Source organism: Rhinoraja longicauda, chromosome 19 (assembly GCF_053455715.1).
Source record: "Rhinoraja longicauda isolate Sanriku21f chromosome 19, sRhiLon1.1, whole genome shotgun sequence".
NCBI lineage: Eukaryota > Metazoa > Chordata > Chondrichthyes > Rajiformes > Arhynchobatidae > Rhinoraja > Rhinoraja longicauda.
Genome location: NC_135971.1, coordinates 3,492,847 through 3,504,218, shown reverse-complemented (window position 1 = coordinate 3,504,218; position 11,372 = coordinate 3,492,847). Strand labels below are relative to the sequence as shown.

The 11,372-nt window shown below is 55.2% G+C and overlaps 2 protein-coding genes across 2 annotated transcripts in view; both read left to right on the top strand.

The window, feature by feature from the left end:
* The window catches only part of LOC144603008 (zinc-binding protein A33-like), an 852,507-nt gene that overhangs the window by 82,530 nt on the left and 758,605 nt on the right, over positions 1–11,372 (top strand).
* Positions 639–11,372, top strand: part of LOC144602503 (complement C2-like) — a 39,714-nt gene continuing 28,980 nt past the window's right edge. Inside the window, 2 exon segments of the mRNA XM_078415634.1 lie at positions 639–788; positions 8,581–8,793. Of these exon segments, the coding sequence (XP_078271760.1) occupies positions 734–788; positions 8,581–8,793 (268 nt within the window). The 5' untranslated portion in view covers positions 639–733.

Genomic DNA, 11,372 nt, shown 5'->3' with positions numbered 1-11,372 from the left:
TGCTTTCCTGTTCTTGCCACCAAAGTGGATAACCTCACATTTATCCACATTATACTGCATCTGCCATGCATTTGCCAACTCACCTAACCTATCCAAGTCACCTTGCAGCCTCCTAGCATCCTCCTCACAGCTAACACTGCCCCCCAGCTTCGTGTCATCCGCAAACTTGAGATGTTGCATTCAATTCCCTCGTTCAAATCATTAATATATATTGTAAATAGCTGGGGTCCCAGCACTGAGCCTTGCGGTACCCCACTAGTCACTGCCTGCCATTCTGAAAAGGACCCGTTTATTCCTACTCTTTGCTTCCTGTCTGCCAGCCAGTCCTCTATCCACATCAATACTGAACCCACAATACCGTGTGCTTTAAGTTTGCATACTAATCTCTTAAGTTTGCATACTAATCTCTTATTGAATGGCGGTGAATGGCATTGAATGGCGGTGCGTACAGGCTCGAAGGGCCGAATGGCCTCCTCCTGCACCTATTGTCTGTTGTCTATTGCGCCACTGTGACGCACCGAGCCGGGCTCCACAATGAGCCCTGGACCACCTTGGTGGGGACAAATCATCCTGTTTCTGATCCCCCTTGTTTACTGGGTAGTTAATGAATCGCTGATATGTATACAACCCCGTGCCCGGCGCGCTGGTGTTGGTCCTCACCACGGTCACAGTCCAAGTTGTCCCGAACACACGGAACCAAGGCGACCAAAGTCGCCGATCGCAGAGACCAAAGATGAAAGCGCTCTCCCTCCTCGGGCTTGCTCTCGCCTCCCTTCTGGGGTGTAAAGGTAAAGGTGGGAAGGTTGGCGACAAAGGCAGACCTTTCTTACCACAAAGCTGCGCTGCCGGGACGGAGGGGGAGAGAAACTGTACACCGTCGGTTTTGATTGCAAATTAAATCTGCGTCCAACCTTCGTTGGAGTTGGTGCCTCACCAGGGGTTCCATCCTGAGTACCGGTGCTGTCTGTGCGGAGTCTGCACTTTTTTCCCCGTCACCCCCGCCGGTTCTTCCCGGGTGCTAAGGGTTTCCCACCTCACTCCGAAGACGTGAAGGTTTGGCGTTTCATTGGTAATTTTTCACCCGAGAGTGTGCGTGTGTGTGTGAGCGAGAGTGCGCGTGTGAGAGAGAAAAAATGTGAGAGTGTGTGAAAGAATGTGTGTGTGTGTGTGTCTGTGAGTGTGTGTGTGAGAGAGAGAGAGAGAGAGAGTGAGAAAGTGTGTGTGAGAGAGAAAGAGTGTGGTGTGAGTGTGAGAGAGAGAGAGAGTGTGTGTGTGTGAGAGTGTGTGTGAGAGAGAGAGATAGAGGGTGTGTATGTGCGTCAGTGTGTGTACGAGTGTGTGTGAGAGAGAGAGAGAGAGAGAGAGAGAGAGAGAGAGAGTGAGTGTGTGTGTGTGTGTGTGCCCACATATATTCCCATCCTCTCTAGCCTCTTGGGTGTGTCTGGCCACCGTGGAACGCTACCCACCTGTTGGTTCCTCCCATATCCCCAGCCGTTCTTTCTGTCTGTCTGTCTATCTAAACTATCTATCTAACTGCATTCAAGAGAGAGTTAGATAGAGCTCTTAAGGATAGCGGAGTCAGGAGGTATGGGGTAGGCAGGAACGGGGTACTGATTGAGAATGATCAAGCATGATCACATTGAATGGCGGTGCGTACAGGCTCGAAGGGCCGAATGGCCTCCTCCTGCACCTATTGTCTATAAACTCAGATAGTATATATATGAATCCGTACCTATCTATCAGTGATTTCGGGGAAAACGGTAAACCGTTGCGCCACATTTTTTGCACCGCCTTAATCGCCAATCTCCCGGCCGGTCGGCAATGATATTTTCATTTAATTTGGTCGTATAGATTTTAAGTTACAGATGTTTTAAAGTTTAAACATTTCATTTCTAACCGATTTATTGAAGGTCTTCAGCGTGTGACGTCACAATGCCCCTGTGAGATGAGCTCGCGCTGCCCCCCCTCCCCCACAACTCATGCAGATATATAGAAACATAGAAAATAGGTGCAGGAGTAGGCCATTCGGCCCTTCGAGCCCGTACGCACCGCCATTCAATATGATCATGGCTGATCATCCAACTTAGTATCCCGTACCTGTCTTCTCTCCATACCCCCTGATCCCTTTAACCACAAGGGCCACATCTAACTCTCTCTTAAATATAGCCAATGAACTCGCCTCAACTACCTTCTGTGGCAGAGAATTCCACAGATTCACCAGTCTCTGTGTGAAGAAATGTTTTCTCATCTCGGTCCTAAAAGACGTCCCCCTTATCCTTAAACTGTGATCCCTGGTTCTGGACTCCCCCAACATCGGGAAAAATCTTCCCGCATCTAGCCTCTCCAACCCCTTAAGAATTTTGTAAGTTTCTATAAGATCCCCCCCTCAGTCTTCTAAATTCCAGCGAGTACAAGCCGAGTCTATTCAGTCTTTCTTCATATGAAAGTCCCGCCATCCCAGGGGTCAATCTGGTGAACGTTCTCTGTACTCCCTCTAATGCAAGAACGTCTTTCAATAGACAATAGGTGCAGGAGGAGGCCCATTCAGCCCTTCGAGCCAGCACCGCCATTCAATGCGATCATGGCTGATCACTCTCAATCAGTACCCCGTTCCTGCCTTCTCCCCATACCCCCTCACTCCGCTATCCTTAAGAGCTCTATCCAGCTCTCTCTTGAAAGCATCCAACGAACTGGCCTCCACTGCCTTCTGAGGCAGAGAATTCCACACCTTCACCACTCTCTGACTGAAAAAGTTCTTCCTCATCTCCGTTCTAAATGGCCTACCCCTTATTCTTAAACTGTGGCCCCTTGTTCTGGACTCCCCCAACATTGGGAACATGTTTCCTGCCTCTAATGTGTCCAATCCCCTAATTATCTTCATATATCATATCATATCATCATATCATATATATACAGCCGGAAACAGGCCCCCCTCAGCCCACCAAGTCCGTGCCGCCCAGCGATCCCCCGCACATCAACACTTTCCTACACCCACTAGGGACAATTTTTACATTTACCCAGCCAATTAACCTACACACCTGTACCTGTACGTCTTATATGTTTCAATAAGATCCCCCCTCATCCTTCTAAATTCCTCAGATTATTATTCCTCAGATATGTATAACATGTGGACCTGCAGCCACAACGGTAAACCCACAGCGCCACAATGTTAGCGCCACCTTAATCACCACTGTCCTGGCGACTGTTTATAACAATTGTTATTTAAATTGGTCGTATATGTTTTAAGTTACAGACATTTTAAATTTTAAGACTCTCATTTCTAAACACACATGTTTCCCAAGTGCTGTGCGTCTGACGTCACCACGCACGGCCTCTCCTCACTCGCACAAACAAGATGGACGCCGTTAGCGGAGCCGTCCGCCCGCAATCACCGCCTCCCCTCTCCTCTCTCTCTCCCACACCCGGGGGACACTCCTGAGCAGGAGTGAGATGGTCGGACTGTTGTCCACTCATCCTTCCCTTCAACCCACGCAACGGAGTCCCCTCCCGCCCGGGCCCAGCACCATTACCGCACCCTCCCCCCACGGACCATTAACTAATGCCCCCCCCCCCCCCCTCCCTCGGTTCGGTTGGTCCGCTCACCACGGCGGGACATGTTAGCGATCCAGATTGGGCCGGGTCCATACGTGGGGGTGCCGTGTTTGGCTCCGACTTCCCGCTCGATATGGGTGGAGCAGTTGCCGTCGCCGACAGCCCACCGCGCGCTGCTGCTGCCGCTTGATGACGCGCTCTCCACCAACTGCCGTCCCCGACAGCCCACCGCGCGCTGCTGCTGCTGCGCTTGATGACGCGTTCTCCACCAACTGCCGCTCGATGACGCGCTCTCCAGCAACTGCCGTCGCCGACAGCCCACCGCGCGCTGCTGCTGCTGCTGCCGCTTGATGACGCGGTCTCCACCAACTGCCGCTTGATGACGCGCTCTCCACCAACTGCCGTCGCCGACAGCCCCACCGCGCGCGCTGCTGCTGCTGCCGCCCCTCGATGACGCGCTCTCCACCAACTGCCGTCGCCGACAGCCCACCGCGCGCTGCTGCTGCCGCTCGATGACGCGCTCTCCACCAACTGCCGTCGCCGACAGCCCACCGCGCGCGCTGCTGCTGCTGCCGCCCCTCGATGACGCGCTCTCCACCAACTGCCGTCGCCGACAGCCCACCGCGCGCTGCTGCTGCTGCCGCCGCTCGATGACGCGGTCTCCACCAACTGCCGCTTGATGACGCGGTCTCCACCAACTGCCGCTTGATGACGCGGTCTCCACCAACTGCCGCTTGATGACGCGGGTCTCCACCAACTGCCGTCGCCGACAGCCCCACCGCGCGCTGCTGCTGCTGCTGCTGCTGGTTGAGGACCGGCTCCATCATCGCAGAGGGCAGCTTCAACACGCACGGCGTCCTCGAGTCCCCCCTCCCTCCCTCCCTCCCGCCCGGGCCCAGCGCCCCGCACCCCGCACCGTTACCGCACACAAGCCGCAGCGCAGCGGGCAGCTTCTCCTCCTCCTCCTCCTTCAGCGGCCGCTGCCACCGACGGCCCCGTCGCGACTTCACAAAGATGGCGGCCGCTCTCCTCACGTTCCGCCATCTTGTGCGGGCCTCCCGCCGCGCCTCTCTCCTCTCTCCCCCCTCCCCTCCCCACTCTCCCAGACCCGCCGGCCCGCCTCGAGTAGTCCCCACCTCCGCCGGCCCGACTCCAGTAGTCCGGAGCTCCCTCCTCCTCCCTGCACGATCGGTAAGTGCCTTTCGCCGCCAACGGCTCCACGGAGGGGAGTGGACGTGGGGGCCGAGTGGGTGGAGGGAAGGGTGGGGGTGGGAGGGGTGTGAGGGTGGGGGGAGGAGAGAGTGGGGGAAAGGGGGGGGGTGGGAGGAGTGTGAGGAGAGTGGGGGAAAGGGGGGGTGGGAGGAGTGTGAGGAGAGTGGGGGGAGGAGAGAGTGGGGGAAAGGGGGGGGGTGGGAGGAGTGTGAGGAGAGTGGGGGAAAAGGGGGGTGGGAGGAGTGTGAGGAGAGTGGGGGGAGGAGAGAGTGGGGGAAAGGGGGGGGGTGGGAGGAGAGTGGGGGAAAGGGGGGGTGGGAGGAGTGTGAGGAGAGTGGGGGGAGGAGGGAGTGGGGGAAAGGGGGGGGGTGGGAGGAGTGTGAGGAGAGTGTGGGGAAAGGGGGGGGTGGGAGGAGTGTGAGGAGAGTGGGGGAAAGGGGGGGGTGGGAGGAGTGTGAGGAGAGTGGGGGGAGGAGGGAGTGGGGGAAAGGGGGGGGGTGGGAGGAGTGTGAGGAGAGTGTGGGGGAAGGGGGGGTGGTAGGAGTGTGAGGAGAGTGTGGGGGAAAGGGGGGGTGGTAGGAGTGTGAGGAGAGTGTGGGGGAAGGGTTGAGGAGAGGTGGGGGAGGGGGGAGAGTGGGACTGGGGAGGGGGGTCTGTGGGGTGGGTTGGGGGAGAGGGGGTGGTTGGGAAGGACAGTGGGGGTCAGGGAAGAGTGGGGGGAGGGAAAGTGGGAGAAGGTGGGTAGGGAAGGGGGGACAGTGAGTGTGAAAGAGGAGGCGGGGGGTGGAGGGGAGGAGGGGGATGCTGGGAGAGGAGAGGGTTTGGGGGGAAGTGGGGATGGGGGTGGGAGAGTGAGAAGGAGGGTGGGGGGAGTGGAGGGGGAGGGTGTGGGGTCAAGGTGGGGGGGGGGGAGGAGAAGGAGCTGGGGATAGTGAGAGGGGCTGGGGAGGAGAGAATGGCGGTGGGGAGAGTGGTGGTGCAGAATGGGGGGTGGAGGAGAGAGTGGGACTGGGGAGGGGGGTCTGTGGGGGTGGGTTGGGGGAAGAGGGGGTGGTTGGGGGAAGGAGCAGTGGGGGGAGGGAAAGAGGGAGAAGGTGGGTGGGGGAAGGGGACAGTGAGAGTGAAAGGGGAGGAGGGGGTGGAGAGGAGGGGGAGGGCTGGGAGAGGAGAGAGGGTTTGGGGGGAAGTGGGGTGGGGGGGGAGAGTGAGAATGGGGGTGGGGGAGTGTGGAGGGGAGGGGTGGAGGAGAAAGGGGGGATAGTGAGAGTGGGGCTGGGGAGGAGAGATTGGCGGGGAAGGGGGGTGGTGGTAGGGGAAGAGAGTGCGGGTGGGGGCAAGGGGGGACAGTGGGGGGTGGGGAGAGGGGACAGTGGGGGTGGGGGGGAGGGGGGACTGAGAATGGGGGTGCGGTGAGTGGAGGGGAGGGGTGGGGGAAGAGGGGTGGAGGAGGAGGGGGTGGGGGAGAGAGAGTGGGGCTGGGGGGAGTGGAGAAAAGATTTGGCGGGGAGGGGAAGAGTGGGACTGGGGAGGGGGGGTCAACGGGGGTGGTTGGGGGAAGGAACAGTGGGGGTCAGGAAAGGAGTGGGGGGAGGGAAAGAGGGAGAGGTGGGTGGGGGAAGGGGACAGTGAGAGTGAAAGGGGAGGAGGGTGGGTGGAGAGGAGGGGGAGGCTGGGAGAGGAGAGAGGGTTTGGGGGAAGTGGGGGTGGGGGGGGGGAGAGTGAGAATGGGGGTGGGGGGAGTGTGGAGGGGACGGTTGGGGGTCAAGGTGGGGTGGAGGAGAAAGGGGCTGGGTATAGTGAGAGGGCCTGGGGAGGAGAGAGTGGTGGAAAGGGAGGTGGTGCAGAATGGGGGGTGGAGGAGGGTGGGAGGGAGAGGGGACTGGGGAGTGGGGTGGGGAGGAGGGAGAGGGGATGGGGTGGGACAGCAGGGGTGGGGGGAGGAGTGGGTGGTGGTAGGGGGGTGGGGGAGAAGGGGGACAGTGGGGGGTCAGGGAAGATGAGAGAGTGTGGGGTAGGGAGGGGGGGGGGAAGGTGGCTTGAGCAGGGGGTTGAGGGTGCTACACCAATACAGGAGAGGCTTTGGGGTCCAAGGCTCGGTCACACCCTCTCCCCTGTACTGCCTTTAATTGCGCTCCCCCCTCCCCTGGAGGAGCACGGTCCCACATTGAAGGAGAAAGAAGATGGCCGCTGGCAGGACAGGTGTCAGTGGCTCCCTCTCCCCTCCCCTCCCCACCCCTCTCCCCCTCCTCACCCTTCCCCACCCCTTCCCCCCTCCTCACCCTCCCCCTCCCCACCCCACCCCATTCCCCCCTCCCACCCCCCCTTCCCCTCCCCCCTCCTCCCCCCCGCTTCCCCCCCCCATTGAGATTCATTTAAAAAAAATTAACAAACAATTTATTTTAAGAAAAAAACAAGTGAGGGGGGGGAGGAGGGGGGTGGTGGTGGGGGGGATGGGAGGAGTGGCGGTCAGGGAAGATGAGAGAGTAGGGGGGTAGGTAGGGGGGGATAAGGGGGGTATGAATAGGGGGTTGACAGTGCTACACTAATATAGGAGAGGTCCAAGGCTCCTCGGTCACACCCTTCCCTGTACTGCCTTTAATTGCGCTCCCCCCTCCCTTGAAGGAGCACGACACCACAGTGAAACATAGAAAATAGGTGCAGGAGTAGGCCATTCGGCCCTTCGAGCATGTACCGCCATTCAATATGATCATGGCTGATCATCCAACTCAGTATCCCGTACCTGCCTTCTCTCCATACCCCCGATCCCTTTAGCCACAAGGGCCACATCTAACTCCCTCTTAAATATAGCCAATGAACTGGTCTCAACTACCCTCTGTGGCAGAGAATTACACAGACTCTGTGTGGGAAAAAAACTCTCATCTCGGTCCTAAAAGACTTCCCCCTTATCCTTAAACTGTGACCCTTTGTTCTGGACTTCCCAACATCGGGAACAATCTTCCTGCATCTAGCCTGTCCAACCCCTTAAGAATTTTGGAGTGAAGGAGAAAAATGATGGCCGCTGGAAGAATGGTGTCAGTAGCTCTCTCTCCCTGTTCCCCTCCCCCTCCCCCCACCCCCACCCCATTCCCCCTCCTCACCGACACCACCCCTCTCCACCATCACTCCCTCCTCTCCGCCCCCTCCTCCTCTCTCCCCCCCCCCCCCCACTGAGATGATTTTTATTTTTTTTAACGGACAATTTATTTAAAGAAAAAACGCGATTTCCCCAGGTTACAATGGAAACCCTACGAGGACGGGCCAACGGGCCCACTTGGTCTAGTCTATACACTAAAACTCTCGTTGTTTGTTTGTTTGTTTGTTCCTGAACTACAGCCAAAACGGTGCACGATAGCGCGACAATTTTAGGCCCACCTTACTCACCGTCGTCCCTTTGGTGCTAAAGGAAGACGTTTCATTGATATCGTGTGTTATATTTTTAAAGTTATTCACATTTTAAAGTTTAAATCTATCTCCTAGGGAGAGAGGGTGGAGGGAGGGAGGGGGAGGGGGAGAGGGTGAGGAGAGGGGGAGGGTTGAGGGGATGGGGAGGGGAGAAGGGAGGGGGGGGGATGGAGTGGGGGAGGGGTTGTGGGGGAGAGGGGAGGGGGAGGGGGGATGGAGTGGGGGGGAGAGGGGAGGGGTTGAGGGGGATGGAGCGGGGGAGGGTTGAGGGGGGTGGAGTGGGGGAGAGGGAAGGGGTGAGGGGGATGGAGTGGGGATATGGAGTGCCATATAAACACGCATTGCTGGATTGTACAACGGGCCGAGTGGCCTCCATGCTGCGTTCCCTGTTCGCCGACTGATGCGTCGTTGCAGGCGAGGGGAACCCAGAAGCGCCAGTGGTCACCTGCGACCCGGACATTCACATCATTGGCGGCGATGTGATCAAGTCTATGGACAACAAGGCGTCGAGTGTGGCGACGTTCACCTGTCCAGACGGCTACTACCCCTCGCCGATCATCACCTCCAGGTGCCTGCGCAACGGCAGGTGGAGCCACACCCGCCGGAACTACCATCCCATCTGTAAAGGTATGGTCAACATCTGCAAAAGGTAAGGTCAACATCTGTAAAGGTTGGGTCAACATCTGTAAAGGTAGGGTCAACATCTGTAACGGCAGGGTCAACATCTGTAAAGGTACGGTCGACATCTGTAAAGGTAGGGTTGACATCTGTAAAGACAGGGTCGACATCTGTAAAGATAGGAGCAACATCTGTAAAGGTAGGGTCAACATCTGTAAAGGTAGGGTCAACATCTGTAAAGGTAGGGTCAACATCTGTAAAGGTAGGGTCAACATCTGTAAAGACAGGGGCAACATCTGTAAAGACAGGGGCAACATCTGTAAAGGTAGGGTCAACATCTGTAAAGGTAAGGTCAACATCTGTAAAGGTAGGGTCAACATCTGTAAAGGTAGGGTCAACATCCATAAAGGTACGGTCAACATCCGTAAAGGTATGGTCAACATCTGTAAAGGTAAGGTCAACATCTGTAAAGGTAGGGTCAACATCTGTAAAGGTAGGGTCAACATCTATAAAGGTACGGTCAACATCTGTAAAGGTAGGGTCAACGTCTGTAAAGGTAGGGTCAATGCCTGTAATGACGGGCAACATCTGTAATGACAGGGGCAACATCTGTAAAGGTAGGGTCAACATCTGTAAAGTTAGGGTCAACATCTGTAAAGGTGGTGTAAACATTTGCAATGGTAGGGCAACATCTGTAACGGTAGGGTCAACATATGTAAAGGTAGGGCAGAATCTGTAAAGATGGGGTAAACATCTGTATCAGTGGGGGTAAACATCTGTAAAGATAGGGTCAACACTTGGAAAAGTAGGGTCAACATCTGTAAAAGGTGGAGTAAACATCTGCAAAGGTAGGAGAACATCCGGAAAGATAGACTCAACATTTGTAATGGTAAAGGTAGGGTCGACATCTGTAAAGGTAGGGTCAACATCTGTAACGGTAAGCTAAACATCCGTAAAGGTAGGGCAACATCTGTAAAGGTAGGGTCAAAATCCGTAAAGGTAGGGCAACATCTGTAAAGGTAGGGACAAAAACCGTAAAGGTAGGGCAACATCTGCAAGGTTAGTGTCAACATCTGCAAAGGTAGTATAAACCTGTAAAGGTAGTGTAACATCTGGAAAGGTAGGAACAACATCTGTAATGCAGTGGCAATCGCCTCTTCTCTACCAAAGGTAAACACAAGATGCTGGAGTAACTCAGTGGGTCAGACCCTTCTTCAGTCTCGACCCGAAATGTCACCCATTCCTTCTCCAGAGATGCTGCCCGTTCCCGCTGAGTTACTCCAGCATTCGGTGTCTACCTTCGATTTAAACCAGCATCTGCAGTTTTCTTTCCGCACACTTCTCTATCACTTGCTCACCCTCTTCCCACCCTCCCGTACATTTCACTCCCCTTCACTCCTCCCCTTACTCACTCACTTACTCCAGTGTAATGGGGATCAGAAGAGACATGAACAGTCAGGAGACTCGTGGCAAAGTTTTGTGCCACACAACTTTACACGCTGAACTCGCCTCAGAAGTCAACAAACGTGCATATAGCCCATGGGCGTGCACTAACATGGTGAGAACAAGGCAAGGCAAGTTTATTTATACAGTACATTTCAGCAACAAGGCAATTCAAAGTGCTTTACATTTATATAGTAAAACTCCCGTTTGTTTGTTTGTCTGTTTGTTCATAGAAACTTAGAAAATAGGTGCAGGAGTAGGCCATTAGGCCCTTCGAGCCTGCGCCATTCAATATGATCATGGCTGATCATCCAACTCAGTATCCCGTACCTGCCTTCTCTCCATACCCCTGATCCCTTTAGCCACAAGGGCCACATCTAACTCCCTCTTAAATATAGCCAATGAACTGGCCTCAACTACCTTCTGTGGCAGAGAATTCCACAGATTCACCACTCTCTGTGTGAAAAAAAACTCTCATCTCGGTCCTAAAAGACTTCCCCCTTATCCTTAAACTGTGACCCCTTGTTCTGGACTTCCCCAACATCGGGAACAATCTTCCTGCATCTAGCCTGTCCAACCCCTTAAGAATTTTATATGTTTCTATAAGATCCCCCCTCAATCTTCTAAATTCCAGCGAGTACAAGCCGAGTCTATCCAGTCTTTCTTCATATGAGAGTCCTGCCATCCCAGGAATCAATCTGGTGAACCTTCTCTGTACTCCCTCTATGGCAAGAATGTCTTTCCTCAGATTAGGAGACCAAAACTGTACGCAATACTCCAGGTGCGGTCTCACCAATGCCCTGTACAACTGCAGCAGAACCTCTCTGCTCCTATACTCAAATAGTTCCTGAACTACAGCCAAAACGATACACGATAGCGCGACAATTCTAGGCCCACCTTACTCACCGTTGTTCCTTTGGAGCTAATGGAAGAAGTTCATTGAAATCGGTGTCATATTTTTAAAGTTATTCACATTTTAAAGTTTAAAATATATCTCCTAGGGAGGGGGGGGTTGAAGGGGAGGAGGGAGGGAGGGGTGAGGTTAAGGGGGGTTGAGGAGGAGGGAGGGGAAGGGGAGAGGAGGGAGGGGGGAGGATAAGGGGGGTTGAGTAGGAGGAAGGGGGAGGGGAGAGGAAAGGGGAGGG